The sequence below is a fragment of the Wyeomyia smithii genome, chromosome 1 (genome assembly GCF_029784165.1).
Source record: "Wyeomyia smithii strain HCP4-BCI-WySm-NY-G18 chromosome 1, ASM2978416v1, whole genome shotgun sequence".
NCBI classification, from domain to species: Eukaryota; Metazoa; Arthropoda; class Insecta; order Diptera; family Culicidae; genus Wyeomyia; species Wyeomyia smithii.
In genome coordinates this window covers 57,917,135-57,942,745 of record NC_073694.1, presented here as the reverse complement: position 1 = coordinate 57,942,745, position 25,611 = coordinate 57,917,135, and the positions used below count along the sequence as shown (strand labels likewise).

At 42.8% G+C, this 25,611-nt stretch overlaps 1 protein-coding gene across 1 annotated transcript in view; it reads right to left on the bottom strand.

Moving 5' to 3' along the window:
• Positions 1–25,611, bottom strand: part of LOC129717081 (low-density lipoprotein receptor-related protein 4) — an 82,715-nt gene that overhangs the window by 22,044 nt on the left and 35,060 nt on the right. Inside the window, exons 4-6 of the mRNA XM_055666924.1 lie at positions 2,398–2,848; positions 2,210–2,334; positions 2–2,150 (exon numbers count right to left, since the gene is read on the bottom strand). Of these exons, the coding sequence (XP_055522899.1) occupies positions 2–2,150; positions 2,210–2,334; positions 2,398–2,848 (2,725 nt within the window). The remainder of the gene's footprint in view (position 1; positions 2,151–2,209; positions 2,335–2,397; positions 2,849–25,611) is intronic.

The window sequence follows — 25,611 nt, the reverse complement described above, 5'->3', positions numbered from 1 at the left end:
CATTAAGTTGGATTCCAATCGGGCAGGCACAAGTATACCCAGACGGGCTCAACAAGCAGATGTAAGAACAGCCGCCGTTCCGTGCCCCGCACGGATTACGGACATCCTTCCGGGTTCGGTGGAAAACACGAATATCCATCAAATCGGTATTGTTTGCCAGTACCGTGTGCCGATCCGCGCCGGTGAGTTTGTCCGCAACCTGGATGCTGTGCGTGTCCCAATCGGTCCAGTAGACCTTTTTATCGTACACGTCCAGCCCGAACGGATGTTTGAGTCCTTCGGTGATCAACCGATTTCTACCGGTTCCGTCGAAGTTCACATACTCCAGAGCTTTCGTTCCACCATCCACAAAATACAGTTGGTGATTGTCGGTGTCCAGTGCCAAGCCGTTTGGCCATTGTAGATTTTCGGAAACCAGTGTCACACGACCGCTGCCATCCATGCCGGCTCTTTCGATCAGCGGGTTCGATCCCCAGTCGGACCAGAACATGTAACCTTCGCTCGGATGAACGACAATATCTCTCGGCTTATCCAATCGCTCCCAGATCAGCAGCGCTCGCTGCTTCCCATCTGTGCTGGCAGCCTCGATTCGGTTTGTCCCCGCATCAGTCCAATAAATTTTCCCAGTGATCCAGTCCAACGCTAGACCAGCCGGTGAAATAAGGTTCGATTTGATGATCGCCTCCTGCTGGCTTCCGTTGATAAACGCACGACTGATGATGCTCTTACCGACGTCGGTCCAGTAGATCACATTGGTTTGACTACACCAATCGATGGCAACGTTCGACTTGATGCCATCCAAGGGAACCACCATATCGACGCCCTTTGTCGGATTCTGTTGATCCAACTGCCGAACTCGAATGTCTTTCTTGCGCGCAATCAAAAGTAGTTTGTCCGGAACATTGGAACAAGTTCGTTGATCTCCTTTCAGCGTGAGTCCAATCGGACAGGCGCATCGTCGGTTCTTTCGGTTTGGTAAGCACAGGTGAGAGCAGCCACCACGACGTCCCCGCTGATCAGGCTGACAACGGTTCGGATAATCGGGCTGCCGAGAGGCGTGGTAACTTTGAATATCCATCGGGAAGTGCAAGCCTTCGTGAACGACGCGGAAACCACGTCCAGTGATCTTGTTCGCCGTGGATACCGTGCGTGTATGCCAGTCTGTCCAGTACATGGAGTCTTCGAACAGGGTCATTGCGAATGGATGCGGTAAGTTGTTGCTTAAAATTTTCTTCCGGTTTTTACCATCAAAGTTCGCACTCTCGATAACATGCTTCGCATCTGCCCAATAGATTCGGTTAGTAGTGTAATCGATTGCCAAGCCATTCGGCCAAAAGATCGATTCCGAAACAATTGTCTGCCGCTCGGAGCCATCCATGAAGACCTTTTCAATCTTCGGGACGGTACCCCAGTCGGTCCAGAACACGGTCGCCTTATCCGGATGAACTGCAATGGCGCGTGGTTTGTCCAAATCGTTTGCAGCCAGAACTGCTCGCAGTGTCCCATCGAACGTTGAAACCTCCACCCTTCGCGTTCCCGAATCGGTCCAAAAAAGTAGATTGTGAATCCAATCCACAGCCAAACCTCCTGGCGATTCCAGACCCCACTTGATGACGTCCTTGACACCGGTTCCATTCAAAAATGACCGTTTAATAACATCAATAGAAACATCCGTCCAGAATAGTAGATCCTGCTGGTAGTGGTAATCAATAGCGATGGCATTCGGTAGTCCTTTGACGATCGATGTGAACTGGTTGTTACTGAGTGATACCTGACGGATGTCAGCTCGATTCGCCATCAGCAGTTTGACGGCTCCGCCAACCGCTTTACAGGTTCGCTGATCCGGTCGCAATACATAGCCCACCTTGCAACCACAGCGGAAGCTTCCGATAGTGTTGGTGCACTCCTGAGAGCACACCGGATTATTGACGATCGTACATTCATCGATGTCGGTGCAATTGTAGCCATTGGCGTCCAGCAAGAACCCTGGTCGACACATGCACTCCTCCCGGCCGCTGTATGCCGTAACACATAGCTGTTCACACCGTGAATGGGCACTGCACGGGTGTACAATTGGACAGCGCAGCTCATCCTCGCCGTCGACACAATCCTTATGCCCGTCACAGACGTGTTTCTGATTGATGCAAAGTCTGTTTGGAGTAGAATGGTTTTAGTGAGTAATTAACGATTGTTTACAGTTAATGCTTACGAATCTCGAGAGCTGTTTCGGTTACTGGTAGGACACGCAAACTGATTAAGCTCACACTTGATGTCGCAGTCCTGTTCATCTTCACCGCGTTTACAATCTGCAGATCCGTCGCAAACCCAAGAGCGCTGTAAACGTAAAATTCAATGTAATCTTGAAACTCTTCCCCAACTTGAGCTCATCATGCTTACCAAAATACACCTCCCGTCCTTACACGTGTACTCATCTGATGAGCAGGACCTTCCACCCAGTTTATCAACCGGGCAGCCCTTCTCATCCTCGCCGTTATTGCAGTCCTGCTTGTCATCGCAACGCCACTGCACCGGAATACAGTCTCCATCATCGCACTTAAACTCATTCGCCGTACACATGACCTGCTTCTTCGGGCAGCCCTCCTCATCGCTCCAATCACCGCAATCATTGTCACCGTCGCAGCGGAACCGCATCAGAACGCAGCGTCCCCCGGGGCCACCGAGACCACCGAGGGAACCCTTGCACTTGAACTCTCCTTCCGGGCAGCTTTGCATCGGCCTATCGCAAGACATCTCGTCCGATTCGTCGATGCAGTCCGCTTCTCCGTCACACTCGAACGAGGCCGAGATGCAGCTGCCATCGTGGCACCGGAACTCGTCCTGGGAGCATCTGGAAGGAGAACAAAATCAAATTTTGGAGTAAGTTCAAACGGTAACTTTATGTGCGAGAGTTTTGAATTCAAGATGGCGACTTCTGCCTTTTGAAAAACAGCGTAGAATGGTAAAAAACTATGCAGTATGAGTATTTCCGAAGCCGAAATGATGTTCGGAGCTTAGAAACCCCCACCAGATACTTTTTTTTAAATTCAAAATGGCAACTTTCGAGCCAAACAGGCCAAATACATTCCAACATGGGTATTTTCGGAACCGGGATGATATCTTAAGGCCGAATACCAATTGTCGTTTTGAAACCCAAGATGGCGACCTTCGGTTTCTGAAAACAGAACAGTCTGAAATGACCAAATAACTGTTCCAAAACAACTTAGAAGAAGATGAAGTGCATTTATAAAAAGTGCACCTCCCAGGAATTGTAAGATGAAAAAAAAGAATGTTTATTTCGTTTCCCATTAATACTGAAATAATGTTAACAGTAGACTGATCTTTGTGACTTGCATGACGATTTTGAGTTTTCAGAAAGCAGTATATGTTAATGTAACCGAGCATAAATCCGATTTTTAACGCAAGATCCGTTTGAGTACATTGGAGTGGACAAAAATTGTTGACTGCTTCAAAACGGTGAATCTTTGCTTGAACCACGAACATGTCAACCGACTTAAGACAAAATAATAAGAAAATAATATTGTTGTTTGAATATTGTTTTGTACAAAACAGCGAATCTACGACGACATGATTCATTAAAAGAAAGTTGATTATAATACGAAATAACATCATTATTATATGCAATACAAATAAATATATCTTATCATTACACGATAACAATACTTCAGCTGCGAATTTGGCACACAATTCTTGCTTAATTTTGCAAAAGGACCTATCTAACATTGAGAGACTTTCTTTGTTTACTTTCTCTTTGATCAATAACTATGTTATATTTTCCATATTTCATAACACTCAACGCATAGTAAGCAAGACAGTATTACAATCTCTCGATTTGATTTTGCCCCAATTCTCCTACAATACTAAAATAGGTTCTTCTCGATGATAGATTGACTTATTTAAAGTCTGTTTAATGTAATATCTAGAGTGTAAGCGATACTAAAAGATACAATAACAATTTGTCTTCACATGATCCTCTCCTTTTTGCGGGGAGGGGGTCGCATTTAACTTTATCGAAAACGTGAAGATCCTGTCTCATAGCTGCAGCGAGATTTTTATGTTTTGATCGGTCCTGGCCAAAAATGCAACCCCCTCCCTATAAAAAAGAAAGGATCATTCAAAGACAAATTGTTGTTGTGTCTGGACAGCTTTGGGGGGGGGGGGTTGGCTAAGTTCCCTGGTCCATACATTTTTTTTTGAATTTATATGGGCAATAGTTCTCGGAGGAGGAGGGGGGGAGTCAAAATCGTTAAAAATCTGTCCACGTGGTATGTGGATGGCCCCTTAATCCAGCATGCTAACTCTGGAGAGAGTCGGTGTGTCCATCTACCTTTCGTAGTGTTGAACCACTCCCGCTGCCACCTAGCCATTGAAGATGACCGTTTGGTGTTGCGTATACCCCTCGTGACGCGTTGGTCGAAGCACTCTACATCCTCTTTGACGATGATGCTGATGGGCATCATGCCAGCAAAGACACAAACCGCCTAGTACGACACTGTTCGGTATGCGCAAACGACCCTTAGGCACATTAGCCTGTACTTACTCTCAAGTTTGCCGCGACAGCACGAGGTACTCAATACCTTGGACCACATTTTTTTGGTGTTAGATAGCTTAAAAATGCATGAAACGTCGAGATCTGGTATCATCTGAAAAAATCATGCGGACTCTGTAACCTTGCGGCTACGCAGCTCCCTCAGTCGATATCCTGATTTTTAGGTAATTGAAAGCAAGGTTGCAAGGCTTTCCGCAAAATCCGCGCCATGGAGTAGTAAAAACGCGCCAAATCCGCAAAAAACGCAAAATCCGCAAAAAACGCGAATTCCGCGCCGACTGTAACAACCCTGAAAGAGCTAAAGAACCACAAAGCTGCCGGGTAGGAAACTTATTCCCTTCAATTATGTGTAAGTATCATACTGGAATCGAATTTTTCAGAATGAAAAATGCATTTTTTTTGGAATTTGTTTATACACTAAGGTCTCTGTAGGAGCCTATGACCACTGCTACCATTAGTTAGATATATTGTGGTATGATACACTAAGGTCGCTTTTTACGCGGGTTTCTTTTTACGCGGCTTTTTTTCGCCGATTCCGGAATTTACGCGGTTTTTTTACGCGGATTCCGGAATTTACGCGGTATTTTTTTTTGCGCGGATTTCGGTTTCCCTTCACTCGGAATGCAGAATTGACGCTGGTTTTTTTTACGCGGATTCCGGAATTTACGCGTTTTTTTTACGCGCCATGTATCCCCCGCGTAAAGAGCGACTTTAGTGTATTTGTTTTTATTCATCCTTTGTATCTTCATCAAATACGAAGATCTGCTTGGCCGTATAATTGAGGATAGCTTGTACTCTCTCGAAGGAACACATTTCCCGCAAATCTGCATGAGGACTTGATACGATGGATAAATTGGATGGACTTGATACAATGGATAAATGTTACATATTCTGGGTTTTTTTCTCATGTTAATCCACTTGGAAAATTTTTCTTCAACATAAAAGCATCATAATTCCTCTGCCGATAGCTTCTGAGTCTGTCTGCTGAGTGACACTTTCTGTGAGCTTCGTGCTGGTCTTGAGCGTTTAAATCGTACTGGTATGATATTCAAAAGTCTGTTCTGCTTTTTAGCTTCACCGGTGACTCGGACTATGCAATTATTGTACATTGTAAAATTGAAATTTATTTATTTATTATAAATTACAAAAAAGTTGAGTAAAATAGAGTTTATTTTTGCTTTAAGAGCTAGAAAACTTGCCTTTGAGCTCATGAAAGAATTTAATAAAATTTGAATTTCGTTTAGAAAGTAAAATTAAATATATCAGTAATTCCTTTTTTACACTAACAGAAAATTGTTACAAACTCATTTTTATTGACTTCTCTCTTCCTCGAAGCCAAAGTATCTTGAATCAGATCTACGGGCGAAAAAAGTCTGTTTTCAATTTCCCACTCGTGAAGTCCTTCGCTTTGCATCTGTTCCAAAGGTATTTCTCAGTGATTCTAGTAGCATTCCAAAAAACAGGCAGGACCACTTGCCTTCGTTCATAAGTTGTGCAATCAATTTCATTCATCACTGATGATGGTGATGGAGGAGAGAACAAAAAAAAATCGACAGATGTGTATCCGAGCGAGCGAAACTGAAAGCTCGCAGCAAAAGCGACTGGCAGAGAGATGGAGAGTATCGGAACGAAAGATATTAGAAGCTTTCGCTCCCAGAGAGTGTTACCTCTACTTTTTTTTCTCTTTCGATGAATAGCTTGCATGAAAGTACGATTTTGGCGAGTCGCTTGGCAATCGTGGCAGAAACGATATTTCTTCCTACGAAAGTTCGCATTTACAAACTTTGAACGAAATACCTTTATTAATACTATGAAACTTGGTAAATATTTTATTCGGTTACATTGAACTTTAGATGAAAGTATTCATATAACATGATTAAAATCGGGTTAAAAATTAGAACAATTCACCTTTTCCTAATAGGAGAGAGAAAGAGCGGAAGAGTAAAAGACGCGAATTAGTCGTCCCAACGATTCGCACACAGATTGCGTGTCCTTCGTGTCAAGGACCACCCACGCATCGCAGCAGCGCTGCTGCTCGTAGCGTTGGTAGATATTTACGTATCGGAGAAGCAAATCATCCGAACATATAAATTTAGACGGTGGGATTCGGTTATGTTTTGATATTTTCCCAAGTACTAGGGACGCCAACGCGCGTCAGTTTTTGCATAATTTCAGAGTCCCAGTGGCTTCCGGAATGGAACACCCTGGAAGGTTTATCAGCAGCAGTGCTGCTATTATAAATGTTAAATGCTGAAAGCTCTCCTATCTAAATGAGTTTTTGATAATTTGATTCTGATAATTAATAGTTAAACTTTTAAGGAGACCTAACGATCAGAAATGTTAACAAAAGATGATCGTAAGATAAACAAAAAAAAATACACCGAAGCTTGTGGATACACAATAAAGCCATCAATGACTAAACCAGCCCACGCACGGCAAATCGAAGGACAATCACCGACCGCGCCGGATTCATATCGAAAGTGAAAGTTAATCATATCACAGTGTGTGACGTCAGTAGCCGTAAGCATTCCCAAACGGAGTGATTCATCCCCGCACACTAATCCCCCAACAGCACACGAATCCGGGTGGTGTGTATTTATTCTCGAATATATGAGCAGCCGCGCGCTGTCAGTTGGCGTTTCTTCTGCTGGTGCTCTCCTATGTGAAGTCACGTCCGTCCTCTTGTTGTTAGCCTCCGACCTTCCGATATAGTTGAACAGTCACAGGAGCACCTAGGCGGAACACGAACACTCCGTCCGTCCTCTCCATTTGAACCCGCATCGCTGCTGGCAACGGGTGCTGCGCTAGTCGCAGCCAGGTTAAACCCACGACCGTCGTTTGGGGGAAGCGTAGGTGTGAAAAACTGCCGCGTGCAATAATAGAGGCAAATAGTGGAAATGGGCGACATCCAGATTTCTGTTCCGTGGCGTATCCGTGTGTTTGCGTGTGCGCGTAGCAATACGACACCCGCAAAAGCATCCTCCGTCCAGTTCGTTAAAAGCTAATGCTATCTGATCAACAATAATCTGGTTCGTTGCACATCTCAGTTTTCTAGATGCTAGCACGAACTACGAGTGTGAGTAAGCCTGAAATAGCAATGCGTTCAACTGTTCATCTTTAATGTAGCACTAAGCAACTAAACTGCTATCCGGAGAGATTGTTAGGTTTTTTTTTTGTTCGAATGGAACCCGAACTTCGTGACGTTTCGTAAAAAAAAAAAAAAGTAGCGATTTGTTTTGAATTTGTTTGCATTTTTGTGTTAATCCATAACTTGAAAATAGCAACAGTTATTTCACAGACTTTCATATGTTCCAATGCTTACTTATTTGAATTGATAACCTTTTGATATGATTTAGGAGTTTCTAAAAATTGGAAAGATGATTCTATTTTCTTTTTGCATTCATTTTTTCAACATGGATTTACTCATGCTTCTCGTTTGTGATGTTTCAATGTGATTTTTTGTTGAAGCACTGATGTTGTTTTGATGTATTCTTGATGATATTGATCCCTCGCCATATTTTCATCAGCAGGGGCAATTCATTACTGTTTTACTTCGAAATTTGTTTATATTGTCCTGTTTTCAGGTAGACTGAACCATTGTGACTATTAAAAAAACTGTTTGATGCACGACTATTATTGAAGTAATGTCCAAGTTTGATTTGCACACTTATTCCAGTCAAACACCATACTTCTAATGAATTTTTGTCGATATGAACTTGGAATTTAGATTTTGGATCCTGTTCTGTTTCGATGCTTCCTATTTTTTAAAATCTTTTTCCAACGATTTTGAGCTTAACCCATTTTTTCTATTTTGGCCTTCTAGTGTTTCTTCTTAATTTTAAAATTTGGTCTTTACTAATCTTTCAATGCGACTATTCACAGCTTAATCTGGGATCGTTTTTTTTTGGTCTTTCCTTTTATTTAGATGCATTTCTCAGCCATTCTGAGCTCAATTTGAAATCATTTAATTTGGGCTCTACTGAAATGTTTTTCGTTAATTCTGATCGTAATTTTGGATTAACATCCATTTTGAACCAAACTATGCTGCCTTCGAAATTGTTTACCGGAGAATTCAATTTTGGCTTTTTCAGGCAGTTTTCGTGATTTGAAATTTCTACCTTTTCTTGAGGTTAGTGTGTTGGCCATTCTCAGCTTATTTTGAGATTATTTCCTTTGCTTTTAGCGTTTCAAAACGCTTTCTGGCTATTCAAAGTTTAACTTAAGATCATTTTTCATTTCGACGTCCTCTAGCTTTTGTCTTTTCTAGTGTTAGATGAGATTTTTGGCGATTTTAGTCACACTTTGGACACGTTTTCTATTGAGATTCGGCAAAACTACCATTAAAAGTGCGGAGTCAATCCTGCATCGGCTCGTAAAAATAAACTAATTCTAGTGGCGTAATTGGGACTACGGAATCACGTGTGATACTGGAAGTGAACACTAAAACGATGCTGCTAAGGATAGGTATAGTGCACATGCGGGAGGTAGTTTAAAAGCGATCTTTCTGTTACTTCCAAAATTGTACTTTATACGTAGAAAGTGACAATCAAATGAAGCGTCATTTACTTCCCACATGAAGGCTTGCATGAAAGCTTGTGTGCAGGTCCGAGTGGACAGACAGTGCTGCTGTTTTCACCGTAAATGGAGCAAATGCATTGCGAATAAATGTCTTTTTTTTTCTTTCCTGCTTATGTTTTTTAATTAATCATTAATATTTTTAGTTTAATTTTCTTAATGTTGGGTTTGTGGAGGCGATCGATTGACACATTATTTATTACAAGTCGGTAGAGCTAACACCTTCTAGATGCCGAAACTAAGATAGTTGCAGAAATGAAAGATAATTGCAACTGTCTTTTTTCATTTTATCACTGCCAGACAGTGGGATCTAGAAAAGTTTCCACACACACACACACACACACACACACACACACACACACACACACACACACACACACACACACACACTTTGGAAACATTTGCTATTTTAACCAATTTTGGCGTATAAAAACGCGTATGAGCAATTCTAAACTCTATTTAAGACTATTGTGTATGTTGGGCGTTTCAGTTTGCCTAAATGATTTGCGTTGATTCTGAGATTAATCAGCGATAATATCTATCCAAGTCTCTTTCGACCTTTAGAAGTGTTTCTGGCCCGGACAAAAACAAAATAAAAACTTCATTTAAGTATCTGTAGGCTTTACGCACTTCCGAAAATACGAGCAGAGGCACAAAAAAGTGATTCTACTGCATGACAACGCACGGCCACATACTGCAGAGGTCGCTAAAACTTACATAGAAACGCTCAAATGGGAGGTCCTACCCCACACGCCATATACCCCAGATATTGCGTCGTCTAGTTACTGTTTGTTCCGTGTTAGCAATTCTACTCATATAAAGACATCAAAAAATGGTTTGATTCGTGAATAGACTCGAATAAAGGATCCTTTTATCGTATCGGTATTCAAGCTTTGCTAGAAAGATGGGTTGTAGGCTACTGTAGCTAGTGATGGGTAATACCTACTTTAAATTTACCATTGTTTTCTTTTGGCTTTTTCTGTCATACAGCAGCGTTTATCGTCAAATTTGAGAAGTCTTTCTTCACTATACTGGGGAACATTTTGTGAAAACCTCAATAAACATGTAAGATTTTTGGTTGGCGGGATGGAAGTTTTCCAATGCTAATAGCTCTCAAACAACTGTGCCGATTTCAATAATTAATATGCCGTTGGATAGCTGAAATATGCAAAATTTTTGTAATATGATATCTGTCTAAACCAACGTCTAAACCAACGAATCTGTCTCACCCTGTTGTACGCGTTCCGCTAGGGGTACGCTAAAGCCTTCAAGGGGTACGCAAAAGAAAAATCAGTAATGGCGGACAAAGCATTTATTTAAATAATATTTCATTTGTTGTTCAAAGTTGCTCTTAAAACATGACTGTAGCAATCAAACAAATCATAGTTCAATTGGAAGCCTAAACTTGGCTACCCCATGATCTACCACCGCCCTCTCGCATTCCGCAAGGACATTCTAAGCCATGGGGTACAACTGATTTGTAAAATATCGCCAAGGGGTATGCAGATAAAAAAAGGTTGAGAACCGCTGGTCTAAATATTCCTTATTAAACGGTGATAGTTACGGAATAGTTTTCAGGACCAATATCCACACACATTTTCTATACGATTGGCTTCTTTTCCTAACACAGACATAAAATAAGATAGACGCATTCAGCCACTGGCTAGTAATTCCAGTCAATTGGAACACTGCTGGTTCCGCTAAAGACTACCCTCCTTTGTCTACGGAGGAATCAGTCAAAATCATCTCCGCTGCATTCGAAATCCAGCGTAAGTACAAAACCTTAAGCCAGCAGCTTACCGCAATCGTTGCCCTTATCTCCACAAATGAACTATAAGCGCTTAGTAATTGCAAATTGGAACGCTTGTTCTTTCAGAAACAAACATATTGAGCTCCTCGATTATCTTGGCGAGAAGGAAGTCGACATTGTCGTCATAACGGAGACTCATCTGAAGCCGGAAGCTAACGGTTTCCTCCCGAGCTTTAAGTTCACACGGGAAATGGAGAAGTACTACTACAGTACTACTACAGCTACTAGAGTGATTTGCCACATCAAGCGTCACCAGCTGCTGAGTTTTTAGCTTAAGGCTATGGCGCTAGGTTCAATCATCATCGCAGCGTACTGTCTCAAGCAAACCACCACCCGAGCAAAAATTAACGAAACAAAATTCTGTTCACAACATTTTGTAATTAACGCCAGCTTCACCGAAAACCCTCCATTCCACAAAGCCACAAAAGCGTTGCTGATTTTTTCATGGCAACACTTGTAAATTGTGAATAATCATCATTTGTCATCCTGTGCACGCGCTTTTTTCTCAAGCGACGCGAGAAATTTCTCTCTCGGTCGTAGAATTTCCATGTACGTGTGACGAGACTAGACACTGTTCATGTGTAGTAGTTTGGAGCTGCCAAATACATGGAAAAACCGTTATGCCCAACACGCAATCATTGTACTGGTTCCAAACTATATCAACAATTGCGCTAAAAACGCACAGTTTTGTACTGGTTTCGCACCATCCAACTTTTGCATGTGGTAGTAATACAGGAACGGTATCATCCTGGCGGAGGACCTTGCAACCGGGCACTACAGTAGCATGACACCGAAGTGCCTTTCCAGAATCTCCCGGTCCAGGGCTCATTCTGCCCTGGACATATTCTTGACTAACATGGCCATCTTCGAAGTTCCAGTCGTGTTCGAGGAGCTATCGTTGGAGTACTGCCCTTGGTGCTGATCCATAGCCACGCTAGCCAGTTACAGAAAATCTTCAAATAAATGTGGAGCACGCTTCAAATTCTTCGGAGGAGATAGATCAGGAGGTGAAAACCCTCTATTGTGCGATTGCCGTCTCCCGTGACAAGGTGTTCCCACAGCAAACTCAGGTGACGGCCGCCCTCCATCTTTTTTTTTTTTCTTCACATAACATTTATTTGACACGGCACAAATACAATTTAATGTTTAACGGCGCAAATTATATCTGATTACTTAAAAACTAAAGCAAATTTTTTATCCTCGCTGCCGACTACGAGCTGAAATTAAGTCTAACTTAAAACTAGCATGGAATTTCCAATCTGTGTTTTGTTGTTCAATGGTCGTCTGATAATCGTCGAATGACATGTATGGATTCGTACTGCTAAGCCACGATGTCGTGAGTTGGGACAGAGGCTCGTAGTCCTTGGGTACTGGTTCTATTGTGCGGGGTCTGGTTGCTGGTTTTGTGCTTAAGGTTCAAACGTGTTCTTGTCGTTTTGTTGGGTGTAGACGGAGGGGAACGGGACTAGACTGGGGCGTGGATGGATTTAAGGAAAACGTATATAAGGGTCATGTAGGGTAGGTCACGGCTCGCCAAGACATCACGAACAGGAACAGCTGGCCGTCTACCTCCGGCCTGAAGGGAAGCTACAAGTTTAGACCTGGCGTCACGGTGTACAGGGCATGACCAAACCACATGCTCTATGTCGTGATAACCTTCACCACAGGCACAGATACCGCTTTCTTCGAGCCCAATACGACGGAGATGCGCGTCAAATCTATAGTGGTTGGACATAAGCCGAGACATCACGCAAATGAAATCTCGACCTACATCCAACCCCTTGAACCACGGGTTCGTCGATACCTTGGGAATTATGGAATGTAACCACCTTCCCAGTTCCCCTTTAGTCCATGAATTTTGCCAACTGATGATCGTATTCTGACGTACAAATGCGAAAAATTCATTAAAAGCAATTGGTCTTTCATAAATATCGCCGTTTATTGCACCCACCTTAGCCAAAGAGTCCGCTTTCTCATTGCCCGGTATCGAGCAGTGAGAAGGGACCCACGCTAAGGTAATCTGAAACGATTTTTCGGATAAAGCACTCAAATGTTCCCGTATTTTCCCCAGGAAATACGGAGAGTGCTTAACATCTTTCATCGATCGGAGAGCCTCGATACAACTGAGACTGTCCGTAAAGATGAAATAATGGTCCGTGGACATTTTTTCGATAATCTCTAGGGTGTACTGAATTGCAGCTAATTCTGCGACGTAAACAGAAGCAGGATTATCGAGCTTATAGGAGACGGCTAAATGATTATTGAAGATACCGAAGCCAGTGGACCCATCCAGAAGTGATCCGTCAGTGTAGAACATATTGTCGCAGTTGATGTTTCGATATTTATTGGAAAAAATTTTAGGGATCTGCTGCACGCGTAAATGATCCGGGATTCCACGAATTTCTTCTATCATGGATGTATCGAAGAACACAGTAGAATCAGAAGTATTTAATAAGTTGACACGATTTGGAATGTTCGGAGAAGGGTTAATATTCTGAGACATGTGATTGAAATACAATGTCATAAAACGGGTTTGAGAATTGAGTTCGATTAACCTTTCAAAATTATCAATCACAGGACGGTTCAAGACCTCACATTTAATAAGAATACGAGAAGAGAGGCTCCAAAAGCGGTTTTTCAATGGTAGAACTCCAGCTAAGACCTCCAGACTCATCGTATGGGTCGACTGCATGCATCCTAAAGCGATACGCAAACAACGATATTGTATTCGCTCCAGTTTGATCAAATGTGTGTTTGCTGCGAAGCGGAAGCAGAAACACCCGTATTCAATTACAGACAATATCGTTGTTTGGTAAAGCCTTATAAGGTCTCTTGGGTGGGCTCCCCACCATTGTCCGGTTATTGTACGAAGAAAATTCACTCTTTGTTGACATTTTTTCATCAGATACCTCACGTGATAACCCCAGGTGCCTTTAGAGTCGAACCAGACACCAAGATATTTGTGTACTAAAACCTGAGAAATCGTTTTACCCATTAACTGTGTTTGAAGCTGAGCAGGTTCATGCTTCCTAGAAAAAACTACTATCTCAGTCTTCTCCGGAGAGAATTCGATACCTAGCTGTAAAGCCCAAGCAGACAAATTGTCCAAGGTATCTTGCAGTGGTCCTTGCAAATCGGCAGCTTTGGCTCCTGTAACAGCGATTACACTGTCGTCTGCAAGTTGTCTTATCGTGCATGAATTTGCCAGACATTCGTCGATGTCATTTACATAAAAGTTGTAAAGAAGGGGGCTTAAACATGAGCCCTGGGGAAGACCCATGTAGCTAATGCGAAAAGTTGCCAAATCGCCATGCGTAAAATGCATGTGCTTTTTGGACAACAAATTGTGCAAAAAATTGTTCAAAATTGGAGAAAATCCTTGTCGGTGAAGTTTACCCGAAAGAATGTCAATAGAAACGGAATCAAAAGCCCCCTTAATGTCCAAGAACGCAGACGCCATTTGTTCTTTGCGAGCATACGCCAGCTGAATATCTGTTGAAAGCAACGCAAGACAATCATTCGTCTCTTTGGCGCGGCGGAAGCCAAATTGAGTGTCTGATAGTAGACCATTTGATTCGACCCAATGGTCTAAACGACGGAGTAACATTTTTTCCATCAATTTCCGGATACAGGATAGCATTGCAATCGGCCTATAAGAGTTGTGATCAGAAGCTGGTTTCCCTGGTTTTTGGATGGCGATCACCTTCACTTGCCTCCAATCCTGCGGTACAATGTTTTGCTCCAGGAACTTATTGAACAAGTTCAACAAGCGCCTCTTGGCATTGCCGGGTAGATTCTTCAACAAGTTGAATTTGATTCTATCTAACCCAGGCGCGTTATTGTTACAGGACAGGAGGGCAACTGAAAATTCTGCCATCGTAAAAGGTGATTCTATCGCGTCGTGGCCCGGAGACGCATCGCGAACAATGTTTTGCTCAGGAACAGAGTCCGGACATACTTTCCTGGCAAAATCAAATATCCACCGACTTGAAGACTCCTCGCTTTCGTTGACCGTTACGCGATTCCGCATTCTTCGGGCTGTGTTCCAAAGAGTGCTCATCGATGTCTCCCTCGACGTCTCGTTCACGAACCGACGCCAATATCCGCGTTTCTTTGCTTTAGCCAGGCTTTTAAGCTTGGTATTAAGCTCCGAATACCGTATATAGTCGTCGGGTATACCTCCCTTCTGGTAGGCCAAAAACGCGTCGGATCTTTGCGTGTAGACATCGGAGCACTCTTGGTCCCACCACGGAGTGGGAGGCCGTTCTTTGATCGTTACGCCGGGATATTTCTTCGTTTGGGCTTGCAACGCGGCGTCGAGAATCAAGCCCGCGAGGAGGTTGTATTCTTCAAGTGGTGGATGATGTTGAATCGACTCGACCGCTTTTGAAATCATTTCCTTGTATAACTTCCAATCGACATTCCGTGTGAGGTCATACGGAATGTCAATTGGTCGCATGCGAGTTGAACCGTTAGTAATTGAAATAAGAATAGGCAGATGGTCGCTACCGTGAGGATCGAGGATTACCTTCCATGTGCAATCCAACCGTAGCAACGTCGAACATAAGGATAGATCCAAAGCGCTTGGGCGCGCTGGAGGTTTCGGGATACGTGTCATTTCACCGTTGTTTAAAATAGTCATGTCGAAGTCATCGCAAAGGTTATAGATTAAAGAGGAGCGGTTATCATTGTAAGGGGAACCCCAAGCCACGCCATGAGAGTTGAAGTCTCCCAAAATCAAACGTGGTGAGGGAAGAAGTTCTATTAAATCAAAGAGCAGCCGTTGCCCAACCTGTGCTCTGGGAGGAATATATATTGAGGCAATACAAAGCTCTTTACCTTGTATTGTCATTTGACATGCGACAACTTCGATGCCTGGAATCGAGGGGAGGTTAATACGATAGAAAGAATAGCACTTTTTAATCCCTAAAAGTACTCCTCCATATGGGGTGTCTCGATCAAGGCGAATAATATTGAAATCATGGAAGTTGAGATCAATATTTGAAGTAAGCCAAGTTTAACAAAGGGAAAATGAATCGCATTTGTTTTTATTTATCAAAACTTTAAACGAATCAATTTTTGGTAGAATACTTCTACAATTCCACTGTAAGACAGAGATAGAATCCTTCATATACGCAGTTGAATTAGGCATCGAAGGATACAATCGCTGCAAGGAGGGGCCATTGGGCAGTCAACTGCTTCAAAAATGATCTAACTGTTGGGAGGAGCGCTGTAAGAAAGTTTTTAATTGGATCAGGTATATTGAAATTTTCGAAAATCCAGTCCACAATATTAGAAAAATTCACCAATCCAGCATTTGTTTTGTCACCTGGATGTGCAAAAGGAGCAACTGGGGTTTTAGATGTTCCTGGAAGTGCTGGGAACTCCTTCTGAGACTTTAAATTGCCAAGCCCAGGAGGGGTTTGCTTCGGTTTTTCCGTAGCACCTTTAGTTTTGGTTGTACTGTTCTTTCCACTTTGGGAAATCTTAGGACCTTTTCTGGGAAGCTTAGGGGAGGAAAGATTTTTCCTCTTTCTAGACTCCCCAAGATTGGCAAAAGAAGTTCCCTCTAGTGGTTCGTCAGAGTCGGTTTCATCTGAAGACAACAGATCAAAGGGGTTCGCTGTTATGGTAGAAGTGGTCGTGGTCTTCTTGAGCATATCAGCGTAAGAACGCTTTGAACGCTCTTTGAGAGACCGTTTCAATTTATCCTTGCGCTGCATGTACACCGCGCATGTGGAGAGCTCATGCTGATTCTCCCCGCAGTGGATACATTTTTCAGCATTCGCACTACAGGAATCGTCGGCATGGTTTTCTCCACACTTACCGCACCGTGCCTTATTGCAACAGTAGGCGGCTGTGTGACCTAACTGCTTGCAATTGGTGCAGTTCATTAAACGGGGCACAAATAAGCGCACAGGAAGACGAACCCGGTGGATCAAGACGTGGCTCGGCAATGCAGACCCGGCGAACGTGACACGAAACGAGTCTGACGGAGTGTATACTTTTTTGTCGCCGACGAGCGACACAGATCGCAGTTGTTTAACCTCTAATACCTTAACCTCAGGAAGGCTGCTGTTTTTAAAACAGCCTACAGCATCCTTCAAGAGGCACTCGACGGACAAACTCGGATCGGTCACGACGCCGTCGATCTCCACGTCTCGGGCCGGTATGTATACGCGATACTCCCGAGTAAAGAGCTCGAAACAAGCTATATCGTTGGCCTGTTTCAGGTCATTGACCACAACACGGAGCTTGTTTGGTCTGACCTTGATATTTTCAGTCACGGCCTTGAAGCGTGACGTCAGGTCTTTCGAAATTTGTAATATGTTCAGGGATTTCGACTTAGGTCCTGCTTTGGGCCGGAAGCAGCAGGCGGTTCAGCAGCGGTGGTTCAGCTACGCAGCAACAAAGCAAACAATAGCGGATGACCTTCAAAGCGTAATTATTTGGCACTGCACAGCACTCGTTAGACCGGGACCGGGCAAGCGATGCCTTTTGTTCGATTACTTTTTGCGAATATATCGAGACGACCGATAAACACAACCGATGCGCTTGGTTGTTCGACTCGGAATGGCGCCCTCCATCTTGACAACACCACTAAGAACATCATTAGGTTGCGAAACATCTATCGATGCCAGTACCAACAAACTGGTGACCTATCCAAAAAAATCATGAACAACCGACAAAGAACATGATTGTCCAAGAGCGAATTCAAGGTCTACAGAATCACGAATTTGGCCAAAAGCTCCGTCAGATCCCCCCAAACTCAAGAACCTTCTGGTCTCTGACTAAGGTCTTGAAAAAGAGGCCAACACTCGATCTTCCGCTTTTTTCATCCGGAGAGGGTAAATGACATGTAATTCTTACGCTGAGGTAACAGTGCATGTCGTCACACAATTTGGGGTGAAACATTGTCAACCCTTTCGAGCTTGCTGCTTCTGAGGGAGTTGCCTATTTCGATCATTCAAACAGTTTGGTCACGGAGGAAGTAAGAGTGACGGCGGATGAGCTCATTGATCTAGTGAGGAGATCTAGTAAAACGAATGCCCTCGGCTTTGATAACACATTCAACCTCGCACTGAAGCACTTTAGCCACGGCTCATTTGCTTTTTCAGCACGTGTTCTCAACCGATGCTGGGAGCAGCGAAGGCATACCGGTACTTAAGCCGGGGAAAGATCATTCTATATCTAAGCGCTACTGCTCCATCAGTTTACTCTTTGGCCTCTTCAAACTGTTTGAAGAGAGGGTTCAGAGACGTCTACTTTCATTCAATGATGAGAATGGTGTCCTTCCTGAGGAACCGTTTGGGTTCCGCAAAAGCAGGACCACCATCAACTTAATCGAGTTACTTACATCATTCAGTGGACAATGTGTGGCTTCATCAACACAGATTTCCACTGTATTTAATAAAAATCGTCAGAATTTATCTTTCAAGAGAATGTCGGGTTTTCTTGCACAGTGTGTGGTCAGAGCCACTGAACATTGACAATTAACTGTCTAGGATGTTTGCGGATCATTTGATCTCACCGTGAAAAAATTTATTGTTCTCATCAGTGCCTTACACCTGATTTGCTGAACCTAGTGTGCCCGAAAAATCGGAAGACTGCTTACCAACAGATTATCTACTCCGCATTGGAGTATGAAGTTCCAGTGTGTAAGGGCTTTGTCAGGACATACAGGATTAACTTAAACCTACCCCCTAGACAAGAACAAACAAGGTGCACGAGCTCACAAACCTGCAAACCTTGGAGTTCCTCGGTTACTGCAATTAAAATGGAGGGAGGTGCTCCACTTCTGAGCACGCTGATCATCCGCGGGCTATAGTTTTAACAACTACCCAGTTGCGATAAAAGCAAAGCCTTGGTGCTACATTTAGATTCAGAACTTGACTTTCTGTTTATTTATACACAGACTGCGCAGCCAACTGTTTAGTTTACAGGACAATTTCGGGGCTAGCGCTACGATCCTACTGACACTAACAGTCTCTCCCGAGCCGAGACTCGAACCTACGACGACTGGCTTGTTAGGCCAGCATCGTACCTCGAGACCATTTGGAAGAAGAAGCTTGGCGAATCGCCTCTCAAGGACGGCTGATACAACATTCGCACAGCGCGGGAAGACCGCATCGGCAACACTAGGAGTGATAGCACAGAGTTGCAGAAACGGCTGGTATGACGGTATGAGTGATTTCCAGGATTTAGGAGGAGGAAAAACTGCCAGACGAGTGGATGAAGGGAGTCGTCTGTCCCATCTACGAGAAGAGCGACAATTTAAAGTGTCGCAACTACCGCAGTATCTCGCTTATCAATGCCGCCTACAAAATACTCTGACAGATCCTGTTCCTGACTCGATTGATCAAGGCCACCATGGCATAAGTGATGTACTTCGTGAGTGTTTCGGGGAACTCTCGAGTCTCTTTGAATCGGCCAGAGGGTTGAGACAAGGTGATGGACTTTCCTGTTTGCTATTTAACATCACTCTTGAGGGTGTGATCCGAAAGGATTCCCGGCACGAGGAGCTCGATTTTCACAAGGTCAGTTCAGCATCTGGGCTTTGCAGATGGCTTTGACATCATAACACTTAACTTGCGACGACGGAGGAAACTTACACCCGACTGAATCCGAATCGCACTGTAAATAAATGCTTCTAAAACGAAATACATGCGAGCGAGAGGCTCCAAGAAGAACAACATCAGCCTCTCAACTCATGTCTCTGTAGACGGTGATGAGCTTGAGGTGGTCGACGAGCTCGTGTATTTGGGGCACTTGTAACCGCCGACAATAACACCAGCAAAATAGATCTAGAGACACATCCAGGCCCAAAGTCCTGGCTGCTTTTCACTTCGGAAGACACTTCGATCGAGTCGATTGCGACGACGCCCAAAGTTGACGCTGTATAAAACCCTGATAAAACCGATAGTCCTCTACGGAATCGAGACAACAACGCTTCCATAACCCTTAAAGCTCTTAGAGCTTTCGAACGGAAGGTGCTGCGGACTATCTACGGTGGAGTACAGACGGACAAAGGAGAGAACCCCTTTGCTCACCTAGCGAAAATCAAAAGGGTTGCGGTGGGCCGGTCACGTCGTGAGGATGTCGGACCTCAACCCTGTGAAATCACTTCTTTTCAGCAACCCAGCCGGCACCAGAAATGGAAGGACGCATGAAGTATGGCTCGACCAGAGATTTATGAAAGAGATTTATGGGTAATAAGACGACTGGGGAACCGGCGAAACACAGCCCAAAACCGAGCAACATGGTGACAACTTCTTGATACAGGACGAGCCACCACGGCTCTCGTCTGATTGGTAAGGTAAGGTAACCAAGGCGTGTTAAATGCCGTAATTCATAATTGAACAGGTCAATATGTTTTCCTGTCACTCGCCGAAATCTTGGCGGCGATAACAACTACGCAAATTTTATCCGTTTACAATTCGCAATCTGTGAATTTTCGCTTGAATTTTTTGGTCTCCAATTTCAAATACTTTCGTTTAGTTTACTGTTTGCTTATAGAATAAAGAAAAATTATACCGAATTCGCTAAATTAAATGTTTGTCTTGGTAGTAAAGCTACGAATATGGGCCTTTCTGTTTCGAATATGTATGAAATTGAGGCGCTAATATAAAAGAGTGTAGCAATCATGTTGGTGAATTTAATTTGCATAATTATTCCTCGTCAATTTTCGAATTTATAGCTGATCTACTATAAGGATCATGGATAGTTGGCTAACCAGGCGTAATTACACCTTGCGTACGAGTTAGCCGTTTGAATATTTGCTCTTCTTTTAGCCTCTCATTCGCGGTGACGCAACCCAAAATCTCAAGCACGAATCTGCGACTTACTTGCTTGTTCTTATTGGTAAAATCCCAGCCAGCGCAGGTCATTAAACTCGGAAAATGAAATGGTTAGATGCATGAATCTAATGGGAAAGGGAGATATAAACTCGGGTTTGAATTTGCCGTGGAAGTTCGTTGTAAAATTTCCGGTTTCAAACCAAATGTCTCGTTTGATCTGAGGGGCAAACCAATCTCGCTTCGATCATTTATAATCGAACGGCGAAAGAAGCCAGAGTGTGTGTTATTGTGTTGTTCGCGAATTTGTTCGAGGTTTGTGTTAGCGTGAGGTTGTCTTAGATTAGCTAGTTGTTTTAAGTGTTGTTTCTTTGATAGGATTAGCGCATGTTAGGAGTAGCTATAAATTTAGTGGAGACTTTGCCAGCAAGTGTGGTGAAAACAAAAGGTAAAGTTTGTCTGGGTTTGGCTGTAACTGTGTAACCTAACCGCGTCGAACAGCCGTTCGACGGTTTTTTACGTTAGATATTAAAGCGCTTGGCAAAGCCATAAACCCACCGCCAGCAATGTACATCCACCCTCCTACCGCACACTTCTGGGACACGCCGTCAGCCAGGACAAGGCCCATTCTGCCAGCCGCCGCACACTAGGGCGGCCCATGCTGAGTCGCTGATCGGACTGATCGGCATATGCAGCCAATATAGAACCGACGCCATCGCCAGCGTTGCCAGGTCATTTTTTTAAAAATCTGGAAAAGGCAAAATAAAAATCTGGAAAAAATCTGGCGGTCATTTCGTGGGGTGAAAGGTTAATTTTTCGGGTAAAAGTCTTGAGGTACGCAAAATTTTGGCGCAAAATTGCAAAATTTTGCGCCAAAATTGAAGTGATGACCTTTTTGCGGAACAGAGAAAATAAAATCTGGATAAAATCTGGATCATCCATGAAAAATCTGGATAATTGGACATCAAAGCTGTCTACCTGGATACATGTTCAAAAATCCGGATAATCCAGCTAAATCTGGATACCTGGCAACGCTGGCCATCGCTCAAACACGACCGTACTCGGATGGTGCGGTGATTGCTGTTGGACGCCGTTTGCAGTAGATCGCCGCTAAGTACCGTTGGATGCTGAACGACGGCTAGAAAGGAGAGGTGTGAGTAGCCGCCATAAGAGTGAGTACGCTAGAAATAAATCTCTGCGCAGAGTAAAGTTCAGCCAAGACCCCCACCTTTGAAAGATAGCTTTATGGCATAGCCAATAGAATACACTCACGCACACTATAGGTTAGTGAGCTAGTTATAGATGGCCAAAATTTAGTTAGTAGTAAAACGAAGCATGCTTGTAAATATAATTGTAAAAGTAAGATAGTGCGTTTCCCTGTTGTTGAAGTGATGTTTTTGATGATTTAGGTATTCTAAGGTGTCTCACGTCTCGCGTTCGTTCTAGTTTGTTTGTTTTGGTACTCCAGGTGGACTGCCTGGGAAAACAGTCCCCGCACTCTGGTTACGCTGAACTGGGCAGCAATCTGATTGCTCAGAATTGGTCCAGTGAGGAGAATCACGAGTTCGGTGTTTGAGGTTTTAGGAGTATTTTCGCGAATTTCTGCGGTATTGAAACGCATGAGACTGAGTACCTTAGTGAAGTGCATCTGCCTTTTCGTTTCCCCCAGTTTATTACCCTGAACCGCCCTGAGGCGGAGTTTCTGGCCGGGCAAGCCAAGACAGGCAAGTGGTCCTCTTTGAGGTGGCGCTTAAGCCACTTGCTTGAAGATACGGGGAGCGGAACCGCGGATTTGAGAGTGTGGCTTTCAGGCCCGCTACAAGAGATCCATCCATTCATTTAGTATAAATTATTGTTTATGTCGCCTAAACGTCTCAGCATTTAGAAACTACTGGAACTGTTAGATAAAATTACAGGAGATACTAGCGATACAATTCCGTCCACCATTTGTTTTGATGCAATTTAAAAATACCGTAGTCCATGTGTCATGCCTTCCTACTCTTTTAATCCCTTTTGTTGTTAAGAAACGTTTTTTGGTAATTCTGAGCTGAATTTGGAAGTATTCTCTATATTGCCTCTTGAACAATTTCTGGCGGTTCTGAGCTGATTTATTTTGGCCTTTTCTATCGCTTGAAGTGTTTTCTGGAGCTTTATAGCCAAATTACAAAATGGGCCTAATGGGCAAATTAGTCGGGAAGAACTTTTGGCAATTCTGAGCTTAATTCATGATTATATTCTATGGGAACTTATTCATTATTCATCTCATTAAGCCGATATTCACGAAGAATGCACCGATTAAACACCAAATTTTCACGAAATCATTGATCAAATAAACTAAACATGCTTACGTGCTCTTATGGAATCGTTCAGCATTGTATATTTAGTAATATTAGATTGATCCTGAATTTTGTAAAACAAACCATTTTCCACAACGCTTCCATATCCATCTCAAAGCTTGAATCACTGCTCAGTTATTCATCTCACGACGCTCCCATATTCATTACACTGTTAATCATGAATGAATTACATTATCACGAATGAACGTAGCCGCAGCCCGTCGTAGTAGGTTACCTAGATATCCTCTGTAGCTGTTTACGTGCAAAATTGGTAACCTAGGTAACCACTACAGTGCTGTAGATTTATGTCAATTATGTCGGAATAATTCAACATTTTCAGTATGATTTTTTCGTATTAACAGAAACTGATTTGGCAACTTTTGATTTTCTTCAACACCGTGAAAACGAATGAAAATTCATACAGTTGAAATTTAGGAATTGTAGAAATTCATCTCATATATTTCTGCAAATTCAAGCTTGTTTTGGAAAATTTGAGGTGAACATTTCAAAGATTAAAGTATTCTAAGTGTAGTGAGTGATTTTGTTTAGTGATTAAAATAAAAAGTGGTCCGCTAGTGATGAAAAAACTTTGGTTGGCTGCTGAACGAGTCCCGTTGTAGCCGTATAGAACAATGCGCGGATTTTGTTTTCTGAGGTAGGTGATCGGATTAAATGAGTTTTCGACTGCAGATGCCCGACAATAATAACAAATTTAGTGCTTTAAGTAAGTTTTTGAGGATTATACTTTATGAGGAAACTATAGTGAACTAAGAAGAATCCATTCCATGGATTGGCAGATTGGTTTAGGAAGAAAATATGCGTTTTTCCTGTTTTCAATTGTGTTTTCATGTTGTATGAGATGAATATATGGACTGAGATGAATAATGGAGCAGTTCCCCTATTTTAGTTTTCTGTGGCCTTTAGAAGCGTTTTTAAGTGATTCTGCCTACTTTTTTATAATTTTTATTCCGTCCTGTTTCCTTTTCTATTTTGGCCTTTTTCCAGGTCATAATATATGTTTTATGGCGATTTTGAGCTTAGTTTTGGAAGATTTTGTGTTGAATTTTTTTGACCTTAAGGTGAAACGGTATTGAAGCCACATATAGCCGAATTCGAGCCACCACTTCGAATTTTTGAAGCACAAGACTCGGTAATAGATAATGCGTTCCCTGTGAAACGCTATCAACTGTTACCGAGTCTTGTGCCTGGGAAAATTTGAAGTGGTGGCTCGGAGTCGGCTATTTTTGGCTTCAATTACGTTGGTCCTTAACCGTTATGTGCTTGACAAAAAAACACCCTTACATGCCCAACGGGGTACTCGGGTACCCACAAATTGAAACTCTCGTGACTTTGACAATTTTCATCCGATTTCAATAATTTTAGTAGTAAAAGATTGAACAACTTATCTACTCTGAAATTAGTGCCAGCGGTGCCCCGAAAAATTTTCTCATTCGCGGAAATCCGTTTTTTTTTCGGAGATATGTTCCGAAACAGAAGATTTTTTTAAATTATTTAGTAATATTATTGGTATAATTACAATTGATACCTTATATGAGTACTTTCGGAATCGGGATGATGTCCAGAGACCTGCAAACGACCTTTTTGGCCATTTTGAATATTAAAATGGCGACTTCCGGTTTTTGGAAATGAATCAAAATAGGCCGAATGCTATCGAATATGGGTTTTTCCAGGATCAGGATTAGACCCAGAAACCCGAAATCAACTTCCGGTTTTTCCGGAGCTGACATTGACTAAATACCACCTCACATGAGTAGTTCCGGAATCAAAATGATGTCTACAAAATGACCCCAGAGGCCATTTCGAATTCAAAAATATTTTCCGGTTTCTAGAAATGAATCAAAATATGACCGAACACCAGCCAATATGGGTATTCCCGGAATCAGGATGATGCAGGTGTCATTTTAAACTTCGAGATGGTGATTTCTGGTTTCTGGAAATCAGCACAAATTGACTGAATATTATCTTCTATGAGTACTTCCGGAATCGGGATGATGTACAGGGACCTGAGAACGACCCTATCGGCCATTTTGGATATCAAAACAGTGACTTCCGGTTTCTGGAAAAAAATTAAATATGATCGAACCAGTGGCGTAGCTATGGTTTGATGGGCCTGGTGCGGTAACAAAAATGTGGGCTCCCAATGAAAATGACTGGGCAGTTTTTTATTTTATAAAAGGAATTGAGAAAAACTAAAAACTAACTAAAATCTAAACTCTACTTATTTGTTGCGTTTTTCGCAAAATTGAAATAAGGGTAATTTAAATACCTACTTTCCGTGCTTTTTGATTGGCAAAACAAAAAATTACAGATTCAAAACCAATGGAATCAGCAGTGGTTGGCATCATTCCGCCAATTCGCCAATCGCTAATTAGCGGCGCTAATATTCAGTTAGCGATTTAGCGTTTTCGCTAATTTTTGAACTGCTAATCGCTAAAATTTAGGCCTTCGAATCGCTAATCGCTAATTCGATAATTTTGTAGAGAAGCGACAAAAAAACTATTTTCAAGA